This window comes from Artemia franciscana, chromosome 3, assembly GCF_032884065.1.
Source record: "Artemia franciscana chromosome 3, ASM3288406v1, whole genome shotgun sequence".
Taxonomy (NCBI): domain Eukaryota; kingdom Metazoa; phylum Arthropoda; class Branchiopoda; order Anostraca; family Artemiidae; genus Artemia; species Artemia franciscana.
The window spans coordinates 25,851,777-25,875,595 of NC_088865.1; the positions used below are offsets into that span (position 1 = coordinate 25,851,777).

General features: G+C 36.3%; 1 protein-coding gene across 1 annotated transcript in view; it reads right to left on the reverse strand.

Annotated features, from left to right (window-relative positions):
• Positions 1 to 1,904: 1,904 nt before the first annotated feature.
• Positions 1,905 to 23,819, reverse strand: part of LOC136025080 (sialic acid synthase-like) — a 60,249-nt gene continuing 38,334 nt past the window's right edge. The window contains exons 4-5 of the mRNA XM_065700793.1: positions 16,180 to 16,505; positions 1,905 to 3,385 (exon numbers count right to left, since the gene is read on the reverse strand). Coding sequence (XP_065556865.1) covers positions 3,116 to 3,385; positions 16,180 to 16,505 — 596 coding nt within the window. The 3' untranslated portion in view covers positions 1,905 to 3,115. The remainder of the gene's footprint in view (positions 3,386 to 16,179; positions 16,506 to 23,819) is intronic.

Genomic DNA, 23,819 nt, shown 5'->3' on the forward strand with positions numbered 1-23,819 from the left:
GTAATTAAATTTGGTGGACTATCCTCGTTTAAACTATTCTTTTTCGCACAACAATCTAGGCATAGCCAATTTTTGGTCTATTCAGAACGTTCAATTCCAGCACCCTGTTCGTAGAAGAACAATCCACAGTCACTGCATATCAAACAGTTTAAAGTTGCCCTGCAACAACATTCAGGGCACACTGTCCTAGTCATTCTTAGGTTTTAGATAAAATACTAGGGAAATAAAAGTATTAGAAAAGGGTTTAATCATTCATTTCAGATCAGAAAGATATGCATGGCACGAACTCTGAATCAAAACTGACAGTTGACGAGTACTGGATTTAATGCAAAATTTTTTAACAAGAAAATATCTGGAAAACGACTCGAGAATAATGGGAGGCTGCTAGTGGATGACAGAGGGTCAGTAATAGTGTGGCACAGTGGTGTAAATTGACATGGTGTATCGCGGAGGGTCGGGTTACGAAAACATGAACCAATTGATTTATTGCGTGATTTTTAACAAGAAAATATATATGGAAAATGTCTTAGGAATTATGAGGTGTTGGTAGAGGTTGCCAGAGGGCAAGACACAGTGTGGTACAGATTAGGATTAGAGGGTATTGTGTGTCAGCCATTAAGTGTCACGAGCACTTCTAGAATGGTATCCAATTTTTTTAAACTCTATATAAATTGTTTCGTAACTTTTTTTTCCTATACGCGAGGTAAAAAAAATCAGGAAAATTCATGGGACGAGAAAAGACAAACTAGAAACTCACAGTCTCCCGGTTTCCATTAGAGGAAAAATAAAGTATCTGAGAAGTCCGTTTCTAATAAAAAGAAACAGCTACCGCCACCTATCATTACAAGCAAATCATAAAACATAAATTAGCTACATATACTTCCATATCTCTCTCTCTCATATCTCTTTTTTTTATTCTCTTTATGGGAAACTAACCCAAAGCTCGTTTCTAGTCTTGGTGTAGCGCAACCCTTCGTAATTATTGAAGAACGTTGGTCTCGGTTTAAGAATACTCAAGAAAAATAGTTTAGTAAATGCTTTTTTGTGAGACAGAAGTGTGTTTATTCTTCTAGTGTACTTATACTTCTAGTGTATTTATATTCCTAGTGTATTTATTTATTTTAAATTTTTTTATTACTCCATTTTAACACCATGCGTTTTTCTTTAGAAATAAAATGATTCATTCATTTCACAGGAATCGTATCAAACTATATCGAAAACAAATTGAACTTTTGAAGTTTTTTTCTTGTATAAGCTAATAAGTCCAAAGTTGCTAACACTTCCAGGAGTGAATATCAAACAGTCACTGTACTTTCACAAGTTTCTCCAGTAATCTTGGCTAATATCATGATTTTTTTTTCTTTTCATGTCGATGTTATGACAAACCAAACTCACTGTTTGACACAAAAACCATTTTTAGTAAAGTACAAATGAAGCTGTGACCGTTAAAAGGCTTAGGTGCGTTAGTCCTACTCATGTTTGTGGTAATTTTTGTTCCTTTTAAGTTTGACTTTTATTTCTGCTCCAATTTGGTTTAATACAGCTCTTTACTTTTCTTTAAAATACGTCTTTTATTGAAAAAAATTCATTCTTTATAAATCCTAAGAGAATTCAGTAGACCTATATTAATTCCATTTATGCTTTTTAGTATTTTCAAAGGCTTTCTATAGTAGAAAAATTTAACAAGCCAGAATGAACTGTGCAAGTTTTTTTACGAGTCACATTACTTTTGTTTATTTAAATATTAAATGAGTAAAATATAGTGTCCATGGCAGGTTGTAAGGTCATAACCTGATTGTATCAGGAGACTTATTCGGTGAGCTTTATATTTTTTGGGCGGAAGGCGACAAGCTCCAATTATCTAATTCTTACGAATATTGTTGCTGTGAAGCAAGCAATAAAAATCTTCTGAACTTTTCTATTAAAACAAAATACAACAAATACAATAAAAGAAAGACAACATAAAAAACGGACATATAATCAAAATTGGCAAGAAAAAATATTTTCCCAGCAGAGAACGGAGCTCGAAGGGATGGACAATAACTAAAACTGAACATAATAAAATCTTTCTTTATGACCGTAAACCGTAATCGATAACAATGACGAAAAGAGAGAAAATAGAGAAAAATATGCAGAATGGGAAAGAGAAAATTAAAAAATAGTATAAAACTCAAGGGTTGGATAGCCCATATGACACCGAGCAATATAACGAAAGCTAAAACCAATAGGTTAGTAGGATCAACAGCAGTAAGGCTTTAAAATTAAAGCTGATTCAATTCTCTTTAGCCCCATTATAGAAATACGATAAAAATTCACTTCCCATAAATAATATTTAGAAGAAATGTAGAGAATTTCGTACCTTAACGAAAACCTACGTCAGAAGTAACAAAAGAGACATCTTCTACTGCGATCGCAGTAGAAATTGGCTATATAAAAGGACTTATCGTAAAAATATTTACCGGATTAAACTAAAAAATACCATAAGGCAAGGTTATTTTCTCCCATCTGGTTAAAATCAAAATTGAAAATCCATAGGAAGAAAAAGATACTAGCAAAAAACCTACAAATCATAATTTTTTTTCGAAATTTGGCTTTGCCTTCAAATCCTACCCTACATCTGTAGACGCGGCCACCCTAAGATAGGCAAAGTTGGAGAAAAATTACAGAGTGTCATAATAAGGGTTATACGAGTTTATAGCTGACTATCTGAGATCCCTTTGGTGAAGCCACAAAATAGCTGAACTAGCAACGGATGCATAGGTGAAAAGTGGAATATTGGCAATCCTTAGTTTTAAACAACTCCAACATCCATTAAGACTCTTAGTTTTTCGAGGGTAAGTAAAACACTGAAATAAACGGAAATCTATAGAAAACACATAACAATTTATATCATATATACCTGAAATGATCAGATATTTGAAGATTATCTAGAGGTATCAAATGATACAAAAAGTGATAAAAATTTTACCTCCGTTCATAACCCATAAAATTGGATATAAGATTACAGAAACAAATAAATATAAAAAAAGAGAAGATACGTTGTCCTTTAAACAAAATTTTACTGACTAGCCTGGGACGCGAAAGCTTTGCTACCATCACTGGAGTAACGCTAATTTTAGTTAAGATAGACTAAATTTTCCCAGCCTATAGGCGAATCTTCTAGAATGTCTGTTTTACAAACTTTACCAATAACTTCATCGATGTATTCAGCTTCTATTCCACGTGGCACTGACACTTTCACGTTAATATCACTTTCCTTAATACAATCTCCAGTTGTGAGATTTCGAGCTGCCACAAGTGTTTTCCCGAGTTTATGTTTGCAAGGAATTTCGCAAGTTTGTATAGTCTTAACTGGCTGACCGATAGCAACTTCTATGGTTCTGATCTACAAAACGAAGAATTATTTAATGCTCAAACTGATCAAGAGAACTACTAAAGCGTCTTGGCCAGTTAAACATAAGCTTTCTCTTTAATAAAAGTAAATATTTTAACAGTAAGAACGACTGAATTAGTACTGAAAAAAGGATAACACACCACGAAGCCACATTTTTCAAGCAAAGATCAAAACAAATTTTGGTGTCGAACAAGTGGAATCACACACATAAACACAAACTACAATTCATGGGCTAAGTCAACCTTTACCGAAAGTATTATCAAAAATTCGATAGTTACGAACATTATAAAGTCGGAAAATACTTACCCTCTTCCCGGTGGACTTGTTTTGAAACAAAAAAAAAAATGAATGCAATACTGAATATTTATAAAACTTTTTACAGATTAGCCTCAACCTTAATTACTGGAAGAACAAGTCCACGGCTTAAAAAATATTTTTAGCCTGCATCTAAAAACTGTAAAAAGTTTAAACAGTTAAAAAAACTGTTTATTAATAAAATAAAAGACAAAGAGATATAGAGATCCTCATGGGATTCAAGATTGCTTTTTTATAGACCTAAATTTTCTAGGAATTCAAGATAAATAGAGAAAAAAAGAGAACTGAATTAAAATAAAAAAAAAGAAAGAACAAAAAAATCGAAGTGTGAAATACAGAAAATTTTGTTACAACTAGCCTTGCAAAGATTCATACTTATTTGATAAAAAGATGAGAGGGTAAAGATGAGGATTTATTAATAAATTAGATGGACGAATTTTTTTTATAAATAAAATGAGATATATAAAACAGGAAGAGAAGTAGAGATCCTCATGGGGTTGAAGATTGCTTCTATATATACCTATATTTTATAGGACTTCAAGATGGATACAGAAAAAAACAAGAATTGAATTACAGTAAAAAAAAAAAAAAAAAAAAAAAAAAAAAAAAAAAAAAAAAAAAAAAAAAAAAAAAAAATGCAGCATGAAAGACAGAAAAATACGTTACAACTGGCCATGCAAAGATTAATACTTATCTAACAGTTCGCTGGGTTGCCAAAGGGACACTTTTAGTGCTTTTTTGACACTTTTTCACTCTGGGTGACACCGTGCCACTATTGGGTGAAAAAAGGCCACTTTTTGAAAAAAAAGGACACTTTTTGGCATTTTTTTCAAATCAGTACCATATGTATTTATTTTCAGTTTTTTCTTAACTGCAACTGCTTTTAATTTGTGCTTTTCAGGTTCGTTTCTGTCTTAGGGATTTTTTTTATCGTATCCGCACTGCTTTTCTTTTCAAAAGCGCAAAAATTCAAACGTGGTGAAACATGTGACTTGTTCAAGAGAGTTTAGAAAAAGTTTTTTCGATAAAAAACTGAAGCAAGCATATTGCTGCTGGTAGGTAAAAGCTTAGGCTGTTTTATGACTTGTAGTCTACAGGAGTATGCAGAAGTTCGGCCTGGATAGTAGTTAGTAGCAAACTATCTGATCCTGATCTGATTTGCTGCTGCTTAATCATTTCTTGGACGAGGGTGAACCTCAGTTGATTTCCTGAACTAAGACATTAAGCTTTTGGTAAATATGCAGTTTAGTTTCACATGCATTTGAGAGGGTGGACCTGTTCCATATGGGCACAGTCTAACCCACAAGAAAATTCTCTGGTAGCTGTAAACATGTAATACTGTCATTGACTGAACCTCACATCTAGTGTGCCAAGTGCTAACTAGGAAAATGTGCTTTTTGTCCAAAGTGATGAAAGGATGCAAGAACAACAGTGAAAAATGTTTTGATTTACATTCTGTAACCCGGTGGACTGTTTAAAGCAGAAACAGAAGACTGTTATCGAAACCAACCAAGCTTCCAAGCCATTTCATAAGCAAATTGGCAAAATTGTACCTACCCAATCACATGCAGTGTGGTCACCCCTGGTTACCTATTTTGTGAAACAGTCAAAGGAACCCTCTGCAGACAAGGCGTCAAAAGATAAGGCATCCAAGATTCAAGCCTACATGAAAGAGCCTACAACTAAGGCATATCTGTACTTTCTGGCTTCTGTGCTTGGTAAGGTAAATACATTGAACGTACAGTTCCAGTCTGGGTACACAATGATCCACACTTTGATAACAAGCTTCAGATCGACATTGAAAGTGATCATGAGATGCTTCATGAAACTAGGAATCCTGAACAGAAGTGATGCTTTTGAGTTGCCTCTTGATCCCCGAAGCTACAAAGATGTGAAAGATGTGTTGTGTGGTCCCAACACAGAAGCTTAAGTGAATGAAGAAGGAGCATCAGGGAAAGCTGTTGAACAGTTTAGGCTGACTTGCTTGGGATTCTACGTCGAACTGGTGAAGCATATGAGAAAGTGGGTTAATCATAAAGATAAGACGTTACAAGCTCTCGAGTATTTAGACCCGAAAGTTACCATAAATGGAACTGTTGAAATGATTAGTCCATTACAGCCATCAGATTTAGCAAACTCCTGGGGAAAAGCCAGAGCGAGATAGAGTCTGCTAGAGACACTCTAGAAAACCAGTGCCTGAGCCTGCCAGATTCCAAAGAAGAAATGAGCCTGAAGTCTGGTGGTGAAGAGCTAGTTTACTCATCATCTTAGTTATGGAAGCTCTTGTTAGATGAGAAGAATCCTGACGGCACTCCCAAATTCTTTGAACTATAAACCTTTATGTTGAACTTATGCGCGTTACCTCACTCAAGTGCTGGTGCCGAAAGATAATTTTCTCAACTAACAAACATTAAAACTAACTTGCGAAATCGGTTGGAAATAAAAACTGTGGATTTCCTCATGCATGTAAAGCAGATGGTTACTCGTAGCGCTGTGTTGGTGGATCGGTGTCAGATTTCGCCAATATTACTTAACAACTTTTCGAGGTGGTACTGCAAGGCTGACGACAAGGATGAGAAAATAGAGAATGAATCTGAACCTGACCTATTTACTGACCAATCAGAAAACCAAATAACGGAAATCAGATTGATGTAGCCGACGTTTTTTTTTCCAAAATGGTTAACCACTAGAAATTGATTCTTTTTTCAAAAATGAAAGCTGAAGATTTGAACAGATTTCTTGTACAGGAATTCTGCATTAAAGTTTAATTCTGCATTAAAGCATAAGCACGTCAGAACAAATACAATGATAAAATAAATGTTAAGGGATAAACATAGTTACAAAGTTATATCAATTATTAAAATGTAAAACAAAATAGGAAACGAAAGAGTTTTTGTACCTCATGGTCAACAATTGGGGACACAAGTCAAGTTGGGTATTTGGAGCTCTACAAGCACTAAGTCTTGCATTAGGAAGGATTAGGGGGTATTCTTTAAAGGGGGAAGAAAACGTCTATGATAGTCAGAACTAAGGCACTTGTGCCTAAAGTTCATGGTAAGGAAGTGACGTTGTGATTCCAATGTAGTGAGTTCAAGTCTAGCCAAACCTTCATCGTAAGTAGTATAGGACGTACCCAGTATAGATTTTATAGCTCTTTTTGAATGCTTTCAATTTTGGAACATGGGGATGTGGTTAACCCAGGGTGTCAGACAGGGCAAACGCATTCAAGACAAGGTCTTATATAATAAAAATACATTATTTTAAGGTTCTTGATTGATTTGGGAACCGTTTGAGAAGGGAGAAATATTTAAGGAGGAAACCGCCTGTTTTAAATAAGTGAAAAGATTGAGATTTCCATTTAAGGTCATTGTCCAAATGCAATCCAAGCAGCTTAACCATGTTTAAATTTGGAATGCAAAGGTAATTATTGATTGGGGGTACATTTTTTAAAAAGTAGAATAGCATTAAATTGCTTTTCAGTATGCTTAGATTGAGTTTAACATTGTCAAGGTCGTTCTTTAAGTTGTTAATGAGTGATTCAAGTTTAACGCCCAAAGTGTTAGGGGTTTGACAAAGGTTAATTAATGTCAATTAATCTGCAAATTTAAAAGTGTTGTCAAAGTTTGGTAAAACATTGTTAAAAACAATTAAAAATACTAAAGGACCCAATTTAGTCCCTTGGGGTGCTCTACAGGATATCTAGGTAAAGCCTGATGAATCTCCGTTAGGGATGACTACACATTGCTCACGATCAGACAAAAAACTAGCTACCATACGTAAAACAAAATCTCTGACACCTAAAGCCCTTGCATTATCAGTAACTGTCTGATGATCCAAGTTGTCAAAGGCTTTGCTAATATCAGCAAAAACAGCCAAAACGTAGGATCTAAAACTAGCTACCATACGTAAAACAAAATCTCCTAAAGCCCTTGCATTATCAGTAACTGTCTGATGATCCAAGTTGTCAAAGGCTTTGCTAATATCAGCAAAAACAGCCACAACGTAGGATCTACTTAACTCAAGATGTTTGAAAACAGTGCCAAGTATATAACATAAACAATGGATGGTGCTATGATTCGGCCTTAAGCCAAACTGATTTGGATTAATTTTATCTTGAATATCGTCAAAGAAGAAATTGTAAATAAAACTTCCAAACATTTTAGAGAAAATAGAGGTTTTTGATATTGGTCTTAAGTCGGAGGGAACTTTTGGGGTCTTGTTTTTCGGTGTAGGTGACATAATAGCTCGCTTGAAACACACTGGAAAAATACCATCTACAAAACATTGGTTAAAAATTGCAGTTAGAGGTACACTTAAATAAGGGGCACATTTCACACTCAATTTGGTAGGGATATCACCTGGGTATACTGACTTATTTGTATCAAGATTTTCGAGTTTAAGCTGAGTCTGATGTATTTCAATCACAGGAATTTCACTCACTGCACTGTTGGCCGGTATAAATGGAGTGGCGGGTGAGCTTTACAAGTTGAAGCAAAATAATCATTTATGATGTCCGCAGTCACAGGGTCGCCATTACTATACAGCAAGAGAAACTTAGAAGACACCTTTCCCATGAGATCTTGGATACATTTGTGGAAATTCTTAGGGTTAGAATACAGTAACTTATTGAGCACGTGAGCACTGTGCTCTTTTCTTGCTTTACAGATTTCACTAATAACAATGTTTCGAAGTTTTCGAGATTCTTGGAAAAATCCTTCCTTAAAGAGTCTATCGCATTCATTTATTAGGCACAAAATTTTTTTATCTATCCATGGTTTACAAGTGGATTTGCGATTGAATTTTTTCCCTGGAAACGTGTCACAGTATAACTGGAAAAGTTCTGCTGAAAACTTAGAAGTCATTTCATCACCATTAGTAAGACATAGGATATTGGCCCAGGATTTGGAGCTAAGTTTTACTTTGAAATGAGAAATCTTCTCGTCAGTAATGGGCCTATTTGAATAACTGATCAATGGTTCAGGGGAAAAGGATGATAAAGGGGTCCAAAAGATTCATAGATGGTCACTTGTCCCTAATGGAAGGGCAATTTTTGGGGCAAAGTAGTAATCTTCAATTTTGGTAAAAATCAAGTCTAGGGTTTTATCACTGCGTGTAGGCGACCTGACAACCTGATCAAGACTAAGAGCAGCGCTAAGCCACTTTTGGTGTAGCTCATTAAAATCACCACATAATGTAATTGCAGCAAAGGGGTACTTGCGGCAAATTCTGTCAGTATAAAATTGCAGATATGCCGTCAGCTCCTTCTTAAATCCAATACGAGGAGGGTAATAAATAATACAAAAAATCATGCAAGATACGTCTTTTGGGAGGTTTTTGGGTCTGGTCCAGAGCCATAAAAATTCAGTTTTTGAGTTGTTTTCTGTTTCAGGAGATGAAAGAATCCGATTTGGGAGGGTACACTTACAAAAAAAAGCCACTCCTCCACCATGATATAGAGAAATACCACCTTTGCCCAATCTGGCTTAAAATGATTAAGCCCCAGTCTGTGGGAAATGGTAGACAAAATTTTGTAGAAGATCTGATATGCTACTGAAGGAAAAGAGGGAGCGAGGGCAATTAAGCCGTGTCGGCAGCGACAGACATCGTATCTGTGGTCTGCTGGCACAAATATTTTAAGCCCTGTCTTCGTTATGGCGTTCTTCAGCCGAGACGGCTGGGGCGGCTCATAGTGAAGACAGGTTTTATCGTCGTTTTTGTTTTATCGCCGTACAGAGTAGACATTTTGGCTGAAAACACATAAACTAAACAACACAATTTGTCATTCATCTTAGTTGTACTCCAACATTTCTTTACGTTCCTGTAAAACCGCAAACGCAATACAAATGACTCAAAATTTTCTGCAGCTCCTGAAATAAGACTGCACTTTCTAATTTTTTTCCAAAGACAACGAAAACGAAAACTGTCGGGCTTTACTGAGTTTTCAGAAGAAGAATAACTATTACAACCGAAGGTTCGAGAGAACCAGAGAAATTGTACTAAATTCTTTTTCTTCTTGGCGTATAAGGCGATTTGAGGTTTTAAATGGGACTTTACTTATTTGAAGAACCGCTTTGCTTTTACTTGAAAAAGAAGAACACAAATCTGGCTCTGGAGTTGCGAGAAAACCATTTAAAGCCTTTTTTTGTCAACTTTTAAAGTATATTGGCTAATTTTCTAGGAGGACACTAAAAGTGTCCCTTTTTTGCTGAATTTGACACTTTAGTCCCAAAAAGTTTTGGCAACCATGACAGTTCGCGGTAACGAACTGTAGTAAGGAGCGACCCGGCTCAATAGTAATCAAAACTCTAAAAAATGGAATTTTGATACCAATAGCTACATCAAAAGAATCGCATTTTAATGCTGATTTTAAATATATAAGTTTCATCAAGAGCCTTATTTTAGAAAATAGGGGAAAACAACCCCTAAAAGTCATAGAATCTTAACGAAAATCACACCATCAGATTTGGCGTATCAGAGAACCCTATTGTAGAAGTTTCAAGCACCTATCTACAAAAATGTGGAATTTTGTATTTTTTGCCACAAGGCAGATCACGGATGCGTGTGTATTTGTTTTTTTTTTTTTGTTGTTGTTTTTTTCCCGGGAGTGATCGTATCAACCCAGTGGTCCGATAATCTTGCGAGAGGCCTCATTCTAACAGAAATGAAAAGTTCTAGTGCCCTTTTTAAGTGACCAAAAAAATTGGAGGGCACCTAGGCCCTCTTCCACGCTAATTATTTTCCCAAAGTCATCGGATCAAAATTCTGAGATAGCCATTTTATTCAGCGTAATCAAAAAACCTTATAACTATGTCTTTGAGGACGACTTACTCCCCTACAGTCCCCGTGGGAGGGGCCACAAGTTACAAACTTTGACCAGTGCTTACATATAGCAATGGTTATTTGGAAGAGTACAGACGTTTTCTTTGGGATTTTTAGGTTAAGGGGGGGGGTTGAGAAGAGGGGAATGTGTTGGGGGAACTTTCCTTGGAGGAATTTGTCATGGGAGAAGAAAAGTTTCATGAAGGGAGAGCAGGATTTTCTAGCATTATTAAAAAAAAAAACGAAAAAATAAATATGAAAAAGTTTTTTTTTAACTGAAAGGAAGGAGAAGCATTAAAACTTAAAACGAACAGAATTATTACGTCTATGATGGGCTCACCTCCTCCTAATACTTCGCTCTTTACGCTAAGGCATTTTAGTAATTTCAACTATTTATTCTACGGCTTTTGTGATTCAGGGGTCATTCTTAAGAAATTGGGACAAGATTTAAGCTTTAGTGAAAAGAGCAAGGTACTGACGAGGGGGCGAATCCCTTCATATACGTAATAAAAACATGATAATACAGAAGTTCGTTACGTAAGCTAATTTGTAAGTTACGTATATCTTTTACTAATAAACATTCGTAAAAAATTAAAAGTTCTAGTTGCCTTTTTAAGTAACCAAAAAATCGGAGGGCAACTAGGCCTCCTCCCTCGCTCCTTTTTTCTCAAAATCACTCGATCAAAACTACGAGAAAGCCAATTAGCCAAAAAAAAAAAATATACGAATTTCGTTTTCATTATTCATCTACGAAGAGCCAAAATCAAAACATGCATCGATTCAAAAACGTTCAGAAATTAAATAAAAAAACAAAGTTTTTTTAACAGGAAGTAAGGAGCGACATTAAAACTTAAAACGAACAGAAATTACTTCTTATATGAAAGGGCTGCTCCCTCATCAACGCCCCGCTCTTTACGCTTAAGTTTTTCACTGTTTTAAAAAGTAGAATTAAAAGAAAGAGTCAAACTTTAGCGTAAAGAGCGGGGTGTTGATGAGGAAGCAGCCCTTTCATATATGAAATAATTTCTTTTCGTTTTAAGTTTTAATGTCGCTCCTTACTTCCCGTTAAAAAAACTTGTTTTTTTTATATTTAATTTGGTACAAAGAAAAGAGGGTTATGACGAGGATTTATTAATAGATTAGATGGACAAAAAACTTATTTTTGTTTATAAATGAAATGAGATATATAAAAGAGAACGAGAAATAGATCTCCTCATGGGATTCAAAATTGCTTCTTCATAGACCTATATTTTCTAGGAATTCAAGATGGATACAGAAAAAAGAGAATTGAACTACAGTAACAAAAAAAGGAAGAAAAACCGAAGCATGAAAGGTAGAAAGATACGTTACTACTGGCCTTGCAAAGATTCATGCTTGTTTGGTACAAAGATGAGAAGGGATTAGAGAGGGTGTCATCATTTGATGTCGTTCAGTTTCAAGTGTCAAAGGATAAAACTGGTAAAACTAAAGTACACCGAAAATAATGCAAATTATTTAGGGTGTACACCCGGTGGGGATGCCCTTGCCCAGTCAGACAATTCACCCCTTTTTTCATGGCTAAGTTACAATGCCTTTCAGAAATCTTTTCAGCAATTTTCTATTGATGTGAAGCAAGGTTTTTTTTTACTGCTTAAATTTTTTCACTGTAGCACGGTTTTCCATGCTAGAAAGTTGACACTAAAATAAACAAAACGAAAACACTTTTATAAAAGAAAGGTCCAAATATTCTTACTTCACTTCTGGAAGCCTTTAACAACAAAATAGAAGTATTGAAAACCATAAACTAAATTAAACAGAACACACAAATAAAAAGCAAAAGAAAGAAAAACAAGAGCTAAAAGCTCATATGGCACTTGTGACGAGGTCTGAAGAGCCAAGAGAAAAGAGCTCATATGGCATGAGCTCTAGCAAAATTCTAAGAATCAATATATTGATTTAAAAGGAAAATCAGAGGCTTAATGCCGGTTGGGATTTAAAATAAGAGCACTGAGACACAAGGTCCTTTATAATATCAAAATTCATTAAGATCCGATCACCCACTCGTAAGTAAAAAATACCTTATTTTTTTAAAATTTTTCCTCTTCTTTCAACCCCCCTTCCCCCCAGATGGTCGAATCGGGGAAAAGAGAGCGGATCCAGTCCGGTTACATCAATCACGTATCTACGACATTTTCTTATTCTACCAACCAATTTTCATCCGGATCTCTCCACTCTAAGCGTTTTCCAAGATTTCTGGTTTCCCCCTCCAACTCCCCCCAATGTCACCAGATTTGGTCGGAATTTATAATAAGAGCTCTGAGACATGATTTCCTTCTAAATATGAAATTTCATTAAGATCTGGTCACCCGTTCTTAAGTTAAAAATACCAAACTTTTTCTATTTTTTTCGAATTAACACCCCCCCCCCCCTCTCAACTCCTCCAAAGAGAGCGGATCCATTCCAGTTATGTCAATCACGTATCTAGGACTTGTGCTTAGCTTTTCCAACAAGTTTCATCCCGATCCCTCCACCCTAAGCGTTTTCCAAGATTTTAGGTTTCCCCCTCCAACTCCCCCCAATGTAAACAGATCTGGTCGGGATTTAAAATAAGAGTTCTGAGACACGATATCCTTCTAAATATAAAATCTCATTAACATCTGATCACCTGTTTGTAGGTTGAAAAACCTCATTTTTCTAAGTTTTCCGAATTAATTTATGGTTAATACCTAGTGCCATAAAAAAACAGACGAAAAACAAAAATACTTGCATGTTAACATTATACGACATGAAAACCATTCATCATGCAGGATAACCATCATCCCTTTCTCTAAAACTATACCACAATAGTGTGACAGCAGAGACTCGGTTCCTTTTTGGTTTGTTAATGAATTCTAATAAAACAGTCTATATTCAAAAAATTTAAGTATGCCGAAGGGCACCACAGCTCCTGAAAAAAGCAGCAAGTAAATAACTTCACGCATTTTTAAAGCTCCCCATATTGTTTTACAGCACCGTTCTATCCACCATGATGAGTAACATCTTGTTTCGTTCTATAGACATTCTCGATGAATTTAGAAGTTCTTATACGAGTACTGTGTTTCTATGCTGGACACATGATGCCTCTCATGCAAATAGTATAAACACAACATTTACGAGAAATATTCTAGCCAGTATCGAAACCTCTAACACGAAGTGTTCGACGGAAGTATCTGTAAAACTACTAAGGTTATTGACAGCAGTATTTTGCCGAGCCTGTTACATTCCGGCCAAGGCCAAAGTTAGAACCGATTGGTATCTGAGCTTCAGTAAAAAAAAAATAAGCTATTTGAAAGATTAAAGCTGTATGTTGCAAAGAAAACCTTACTGACTATAAGCTTTTGGCTATTGATTTATAGTGAGAGAATTACCAATATTTTCCATCTTTGACATTTAAGATTATTTCGTCTAGCCCCCCCCCCCATCCTAGTTTCAGTTATTACTGTGAATGACTACATTATTGCGGTTTAAAACACTCTCAAAATGTTAGGTTCATTTTTCTTTCGCATTTTCTTTTTGACTTAGTGCCGTTCCTATCTTTAACTGGGACAACTCTAGACTGACTACTTTCTGTAAATTTTTTAACAAAAAAATACAATATCTTACTAATATGTAATATGGCTGTATATTCCAAACACTTGGGGATTTTATCCGTAGCCTCCCTTTTCTGTCCCACTAATTCACACTTAAATGCCTCCTCCACTGCCCTTACTTTCCTCTTATTCTCGTAAAATCCATCACTAACAAAGTTTTCCTTCTTTTACCAGGCTTTAAGCGTTTTTTGAAATATCCCTAAATGGGTTACAATATTTTCTAGGTAAACCATCTTCTGCTACTCCATAGATAATTTTCATAATATCATTCCATTCACCTTTTACATTGTCAAGTTCTGAACTCTTCAGTTTCATATTCACCTATTCTTGAAAATTTTCTCTCAAATTTTCATTCTGGACTCCTATAAACGTCAAAGCTACCCGGAAGATAGTTACCCTCCTTAAATACCAGCTTTAAATTTACTCCAGAGACTTTTAGATGGTGATCCTTACTATACGATAGGCGTTCCTATATACCGTAATGTCCCTTATCGATCCTACCAGTTTACGATTTACAATGACATAATCAATTAGGTTGACCGTCCCATGACAACCAACAAGGGCTATATACGACTGTGATTAATATCTTACATGTTTTGGGCGTAAATTGAGCAACTAGAATTCCATTAGTAATACCTTCTCAACCTAAGCAAGACTTAAAAGTTTCCTAATTCATAATTGGCTATACCTCCTGCAGATGTACTATATTTCTAGTTCCTGCAACTGTGTTTGAAACTTCTCTGAGTTACTACCACATCTGTCAGACAGTTCTATAGCGTCAGGTACCCCTATGACTGAAGCACTTGCACTTTTTGGTCAAAAGTGAGCAACTAGAATCCTATGACTAACACCCGCACAACCCATTTCACATAACTATGTGTTTCTTAGCCGCAGCAAATGAGTTTCTGAAACTGCAACCAAGTGTGATCAAAAACGTCTAAACTAGCCTAGTCAGTCAATATGTCAGTGTGATAGTTGTCGTTCAGCATCGTAACGTTCCAGGTCACAATTTTTATAGCAGCGAATACATTGAAATCGTTACGGCTTCAAGAAAGCAAATGGATTCCACCAGTGCATGTCAGGGACAAGTAACTTCTTCTCAAGTCTAAATAAAACGCTTAAGCCGGATTAGACCTGGCTAGCAAGAAGTCTCCAAGACATCCAGATGAATAGATGCTTAGTAAAAACCTGGGACAATCATGATCACTTCACGGTGTTTTGCGCTTGGTGATGCTCTCTTGTAAAAAAATAAAATAAAAATGACGTTCTGCAAAATGAATCTCAAGCCTATTACCTGTGACTCATAACATCTTCATGCCTGTAAATACTAAATTACGATTGGGAGGCAGTCTATACTAAATAGCAAAGAAAAGAAGAGGTTCAGTCCACAAAAGCCAATCAAAAACAAACAAAATCTAGAAGAATAGTCAATTAACTATAATCCAGTAAAATACTTAATCATTTACAAGGCCATTAAGTCATAGAACGGCGCCATTCCTAAAGGTTACTCTGCCGTAGTCACGATCCTGGTGACCAGAAAATCGTGAAAGGTACATCCCACGGCTATTTTGAGGCTGTGCAAGAAGGGTTCCTATTTCGAGGATATGGACGTAAAAAAACATATGAATGAGTAGAGATCCAGAACCATCTCAAAAAACCCACAGCTCTAGCCTTTTATATCCAACCTGTCTTCATCAAGTATTTTCCAGTGTTTGGCGAAGATTTCTTTTTCATAATTCCATCTCCTTGCGAGGGCCTTCATAATTGACAAATATAGCCATACATCATGTCACTTCGCTCACTTTGTTTGCTATGGTCGGCAGCTCAGGCCTTCGGCCCCCAGAAAACAAGAATAAGCCGCACAAGACGCCAACTTTCGTCACCTTAGAGGCTCACACTTGATCAGTGAAACCAGTTTTGATATTTTTATGTTCTCACTTGACTTCGTTCAGTTATTTTTTTTATTCAACACATAAACAACTTGTGCATAGATAGACATAAAATGAAAGGATACATCTAAATAGGTCAATTAAAATAAGTTACCTCCTGAATAAGCTGTTTTAATTCCTCAGGCAAAAGGGAGCACTTGTGGTCTGTTCCTTTGATTGTCTTATCGAGGGTTACATGTCTTTCTACAATTTTCGCTCCAAGGGCAACTGCAGCTAAGGTTATGGCAGTCCCTTCTTCATGTCCAGAATATCCGACTATTAAGTTAGGAAATTCTTCTCTGTATTTTGGAATTAGACTTAAGTTGGTTTCGTTAGCTAATTGAGGATAACCACTAACACAATGCAAAATAGCTAAGGGAGAATTATTGTGACCAGTTATGATGTCAACTGCTCTTCGGATTGTATTTTCTTGCTGCATTCCTAAGTAAGAAAGAAAAGAAAAAGAAAATTAGAATAAAAGTAGTTGATAGAATTAAAAAAAAAAAAAAATATTGAAATTCCCAGTACACAGGAAGTAAAGAAAGGTTAAAATTTTGACCTTTACAGACCAATTGCTAGTAAGATTTCATGGTTTGGTGAACCCCCGAATTTCTCCGTTTTGAAGCCATCTAGCAACTTGACCGAAAAATAATTCAATGGTATAAAAATTCTTACGGGGACTAGCTTCTTTTTAGCTGTGTGCCGATCAAAGTTTAAACAGATGCGGTTACTTTCCAGCAGAATGGAAGTGGAACTCCTTCTCCTTTCCTTTCTGCATGAAAGGAAAAGTTACATTTGTGCTGAATATCTATTCCCTCAACCCTAAAGTTCCAAGCATATCGAAGCGCTTTTGTAGAAGGGTCTGATAGGGTAAATAAATCTGTAAATCATCATTCTTATGTTCCATTGGTCCAGGGTAAGTGCACCGCGAGTTTCAAGCCAATCAGAGGAAAAAGAGCCAGCCAGCTTTCGCTGAAAATTATACAATGGGTGTGGTGTTAGAGGAGTAACACGCCCATTTGTGTCTTCAATATTGCAGGTCGAAAATCATTGTTTGATTCCCGTATAAACCAGGTACAACACGCTTACCTCTCAGGTTAAACGTGGCACTAAGGGAAAGAGAGGATATGACTTTGTTTTGACGGAGCCACTTTGGCTCTGAAGTGGGTCACATTGAAAATCCTTCAGTTAATCTTGTTCCACAACATGCCTACCTTGCAACTAGAAATTCTACTTTGCTCTTCGTATCATACAAGTTGAAAATGGTTTCATTACTCAAGCTCAAACAAGCCAACCTTTGTGGTAAACGTTGGCTGCGAGATGCCGGATTTGGTACTGTTAAAAGCACTATTGACCCATACTAATTCTCTTATGATAATGATTAAAAATCTTTGCGTGACTTCAGTTCAAAAAAGGTGCAATATACCCATTTTCCAATGCTTAACGACTTGGTCGATTGCTACGACTTTGGTTTTTACGACATTACGGTTTTGTAATGAGTTAGGACTTAATTACTTTTCCACTCTATCAACTGGGTAAGACTACTTTAGATATATATTTAAAATAATTTTTTGTTTATGTTTTAAGTCATAAAACTAAAAAATAAAAAATTATAGTGCTGTCGCCAGTCTCATTTTCTTTCGATCTTCTATCGAAGGGTATCCTACATCACAGTATTCCGATAGCTACCTTCCGTTTCACGAAAATGAGTCAACTTCAAGGTTTTTGGTTCATTTCATGGGCTAGAATCTTTCTGATGTGGATTTGTTTGTACTTTGAGTAGCTCTTGGCTAAGGATACATACACTGTAATTTTCAAGCTGATCATACTAAATAAAATTTTCCATACACTTTCATCCAATGAGCTAGGTTTAGTCCCATTACCCCAAGGTACATGGTCTGTAATTTTTGCACCGACGGCCATCCTCTGTAAATTTCTGTTCTTTCGATACGGATTATTTACACCTCGGTATCCCTTTGGCCCAGGGTACGTGTCCCGTAAGTTTTAATCTAATTGGAAAAAATAGCACAATCCCTTTTGGCAAAATTAGCCGTAAGTTTGGTCCCATTTACCAAGAATACAGCCTATGCAAGTTTCGATATCGAACATAAAAAAAACATGTTTCACGCATTTACGCCCTGTACACTTTTTGCAAGTTTGAAGCCGGTCGGTCAATACAAATCTGTTCTTGCATTTCTTCGCAATTCCGGTTTAAACAGGTGCAACATCGCTAATTTTTCTGCTCAAACCTATTTGCAAAAAATGGGCAATTTTCGCAGTTTGGGACTCTGTCTCCATAGGCAACATGATTTATATCATGCATGGTGGCATGTTTATTGGATATTGTGACTGTTTTGAGCAAAATAGTTATATCGAAATTAGGAAGTGCAATCATCAGGTGTATTTGGAGATGCCCAAGGATTCACGGGGCGTTCGAGTTTGTACCTCCAATCATACATATTTAAATTCTTTGTAGGATCGTAGTTTTAACAGGGTTCAGCATGACCGCCTTTTCTACCTACGTTGAACTGAGAAAAATGGGCCAACAGCATAGGTTGGGGTCAACGCCCTTGGGGCTGTGCAGATTTTGCCCTTTCAGGCACATTTTCTTTACCTTTTCAGTCATTCTGAGTGAAATGGCTATTATTTGCCCTTTAATCAGTTTCTAACCTTAAACGGGCATTAGAACTTCAGTTTTCGGTCACATTAGCACCCTCCCATGTTTCTAAGACAACCACTACTATACGAGATGGCAAAAACTTAACACATGTCGCTCTTTACTTAAGTATAGCCTCTACAAGTTGGGATACGCGCAATTAATCGAATAATTCCAAGCGATTAAGTATCGTGATCGAATCATTACTACCTTCTTTCTTGCAATCAATTAGTCAATTATGTGTGAAAGAGGAAAATAAATTAAACTCGCAACTTGGGGGAAAATATATTTGGGAATTGTGATGCCTTCAAACTGCAAGACATCAGAAAAAAAAAAGAGAAAAAAAATACACAAAAAATTCAATGTGCGATGTCAAAATTTTAAATGATCAGAAACAAACCTGAAAAAAGGGAGGACTACTGCAACCCTCCGTTCCCAAAAAGTGTAAGTTAAAGTATTACGTCACCGAGAATTACATATACTACTCAACCCACCGTCTGGTTAAGCGTATTCCATTTTCGAACATTTGAACAAAACTGCAGTGCTGAAAATATGCGATATTCTCAGCTAAGCGCAAGAGGAACTTAGCGCTTATTATATCACTGGTAAGCACCCAGGGAAAAACCCTATTCAAAAATTACTCTGATTTTCCTACGATTTATTGTATTTTCCATATAACTTACCTATTTTTGGATTTTAATTGTATCCCCCCCCCCATCACCTAGAGCGTTAACCCTCCAACAGAAAAATTATGTTTCATATAATATTTCCACCAATCAGAAAATGCTACGAAAAACCGAATTGGCTCAAATTAGCGCTAGCAAAATCACAGTGTTAGTAAGGTCTCATTGTGAACGGGCCTTAAAGCTCATGGAAAACTAACTTTTGTTTGTATCCTCCAACTTTAAGCTTTCAAATATTCAAGCAGTTCAGAACTTGAGCTCAGGCAGCAATTGGCTCAATCTTTGGCCTAGGCGAGAATTGTATATAGTTTTGGCAAAGTATTGAAGAGTTTTGCTAGATAACGTCTTTAAAATTGCTTTCAAGAGATTGATCATACGTAATGCTTAGAAATAGAATGTTAACACAAACCCCTCAATAATCCATGGTGCCTTGCTCGCTATGGTGAACAGATTAATACTGTAAAAGTCAATGAATAGCTTCAAAAGTTTTTTTTTATTCATTCATAATACTATGAGCTTATTCCATTACCACAGAGGATATAGCGATACTCTACATAAACACAAATTATTAGGACTACCTCCATAATGATAGCAAAACTATAGATTCAACCATTCTATTGGAAATATACAGTTATAGGATTTTATTTGGCTACTGAAACGTATTAAGACTATATATTCCAGGTACACTTCAATGATTATTTTTACTACTACTACTAACAACTCACCACAGCACAAAGCCATGTTAGGCCAAGACAGCTACGCAAGCTCCTCCTCCAACCTAATCTATTCAAAGCCAAGGTAGGCGAGGCCGTCCACTTGATCAATCTTTTCGTTACCCAGCGTCACCTTTTCATCTTCACTTATTCATAGCTTTAGCAACTTAGTCTCCTTAACATTAATCTTCAAACCTATTCTAGCACCGTGAACTCTCGCAAAACCTCTAAAAGTTCATTCATTTCGTTCCACTTTCATTTAGAATCCTGAAATGATCAACATAATCTCAGTCCGAGAAAAACTTATTTCCCCTTTTAATTCCGTGTTCTCTCATTGCCTTTCCTGTGCTCCTTAAGACCGAGTCCATCAAAATGATCCATATAAATGAGAATAGAACACAACCCTGCTTAACTACTGATTTAATACAAAACCAGCTGCTAACCCCAATTCCTACCTTAACCACAGCAGGTTATTCTCGCACATAGCGCTAACCACTTTAATGCATTTGTCTGGTATATCCTACAGGGATAGAACCTTTGCTAAAGCTCTTCTATCAGCTGAATAAAACGCTTGTTAACAATACATCTGTTAGGTCCATTCAGACAAGCTTACACCATGGAATTTCTGTGGTGCGTTCTTCATCTTTTTAAGGTTGTTAATCTCCTTTCAGCCACAGTAGTAGAAACCAAAAACGTAGGGAGAAACCGTGTATTTTACATGGGTACTGTGGAATCTGGAATTATGGGCATTCTGCGGGCCGGGTCCACAGTGCTAGAGCAGGATTTGACTCGAGTCGAAAAGCTGTTACACCGATGCTCCAATTCTGTTATTAAACAGCTCAACCAGATTTCGGACAAGTCGTTTCCATTAAAACTCAACAAGCTTATTCAAACTCTTCAGATCCTCTTGAGCAAAACGTTTGGTCGGTAAATAGAATGCTAATAGAATTACGAAGCATAACTTAACTTTCGGTAGACCAACTTAAGGGTTAGAGCCTTTGAAAATAAGAAACAACGATCACGGTAACAATAAATTTGCGTAAAATTCGATAGAAACTATTTGAAGATGAGACCAAAATGTATCAACAATTCGAAAATTAAAAGCTAGAGAAAGCTTTGTAAAAACAGAAATATAATCTTTTACGAGTTCACTGTTTTTTACGTAGTTCTTTTCGCAGATTTATTTTACCTTAACCATCATCAACAGCAGCTCAGTTGTCTCCTGTTTATCAATTTATTCTACTATGGAACTCCATCCCTTCTGGTGTCCCTCTATCTCTCTCTGCAAAGGCAGTTTCTCGGCGGGTCTTTCCAGTCCAGTAATTTTTTTGCCTGGATTTTTTTATTATTATTAATTTGGCAGAAGTTCGAAGTCAGTGAGGTGTGTGTCATTTCAAACTATCAATATTGGAATTTCCTCCATAAAAAGAGTAGATGTATTCAGATATTTAGGTATTTATAAAGATTCAACTTAGTTCTTTAAAGCACATATTAGTAAAGTCGGAAACAGCAGTGTCCAGGAATCTTGGTTGTTTGCATCGATTGAAGTTTCTGTTTCCGTACTAGATCGTGAGGACTTTATATTATTCATTACTCGAATTTTATTTCCAATATTGCCCGAGCGTCTGGATGTTAACTTTCCCTTCGGGTTTACGAGGATTAAAAATTGTTCAAGATAAAAAAATAAGAACCGTGGACATTTTTTGAACAAACCCTAGGAAGAAAAATATCTAAAATTAAAACATCTTTTTTTGTTTCTGGGTATTCTTGATTTGCAACAAATTTTTCACCTTAATTGGGTATATGGTTTTTAAATATCCAACACAGTAATAATTTTTTCCATAACATGAAACTTTTGTTTGAAAATAAGCATAGCCATTTATCAAGACAATGAATAAATGCCTTTTCACGTTTGTTAAAGATGAGAAATCAAGACTAAGTGCGAGATATCAAGACTGCCCACAAACATAAGCTATTTGATATAGCAAGTGAATCACCATCACTCTATATATATAAAAAGGAATTAAAAGAGATAGTTCTTTCCGCCCAAAGTAGCAGGGATTGAATGCCTTATTGATTTATTTATAACTTGTTTTGTAAATCCCTTCTCGATCTTTGTGAGTCAATGTTGTCCTTTTTTTTCTTTCTTCTTCCTTTCTTTCTTTCTAGCTATGTGCTCCGTGAGCATTATTGAAGTGCAATTTATTTTTTTCCTTTATTATCAAAGAAGACGTACCAGTTGCCTCTCTGTCTCCGTTGTACTAATTAAATAAAAAACAAGTTATTTTTAACTGAAAGTAAGGAGCGACATTAAAACTTAAAACGAACAGAAATTATTCCGTATAGTAAAGGGATTTTCCCCTCCTCAACACCTCACTCTCTACGCTAAAGTTTGACTCTTTGTCACAACTCTTCTTTTTAAAACCGTAAGAAACTTTAGCGTAAAGAGCGAGGTGTTGAGGAGGGGACAACCCTTTTACTATACGGAATAATTTCTATTCGTTTAAGTTCCAGTGTCGCTCCTTACTTTCAGTTAAAATAAACTTGTTTTTATGGCACTTGGTATTAACCTATTGACATACAGCAATCGCAAATTCTGTCGTTCCCGGTTTTGCTACTTTAGGCACTTCCAGGTAAGCTAGTACGATGAAATTTGGCAGGCGTATCAGGGACCGGTCCAGATTAAATTAGAAATAGTCGTTTTTTCTGATTTGACCATCTGGGGGGGGGGGGGGGAAGTGGGGGGCCCGTTAATTCAGAAAAATAGAAAAATTGAAGTATTTTTAACTTACGAACGATTGATCAGATCTTAATGAAATTTGATGGTTGGAAGGATAACGTGTCTCAAAGCTGTTATTTTAAATCTCGACCCGATTTGGCGACATTGGGGGGGGTATATGGGAGGGGAAACCGAAAATCTTGGAAAACACTTAGAGTGGAAGGATCGGGATGAAACTTGGTGAGAAAAATAAGCACATGTTCTAGATACATGATTGACATAGCCGGAACGGATCCGCTCTCTTGGGGGTACTTGGGGGGGGGGGTTAATAATGAAAAATTAGAAAAAATGAGGTATTTTTAACTTACGAACCGGTGACTGGATCTCAATGAAATCTAATATTTAGAAGGATATCGTGTCTCAGAGCTCTTATTTTAAATCCCGACCGGATCTGGGGACATTGGGGGGGGGAGTTGGGAGGGGAAAACCTAAAACTTGTAAAACACCTAGAGTGGTGGAATCGGGATGAAACTTGGTGGGGAAAAAATCACAAGTCCTAGATACATGGTTGACATAACCAGAACGGATCCGCTCTCTTTAGGGTAGTTGGGGGAGGGAGTTAATTCTGACAAATTAGAAAAAAACGAGGTATTTTTAACTTACGAACGGATGATCGGATCTCAATGAAATTGGAAAGTTAGAAGGATCTTGTGTCACAGAGCCCTTATGTTAAATCCCAACCAGATCTGGTGACATTGCGGGGGGGGGGAAGTTGCGAGGGGGAAACCTAAAACATGGAAAACACTTAGAGTGGAGGGATCGGGATGACTTGATGGGAAAAATAAGCACAAGTCCTAGATAAATGTCCTAGAAAAAATGAGGTATTTTTAACTTACGAATGGGTGATCGGATCTCAATGAAATTTGATATTTAGAAGGATATCTTGTCTCAAAGCTCTTATTTAAAATCCCGACCGGATCTGTT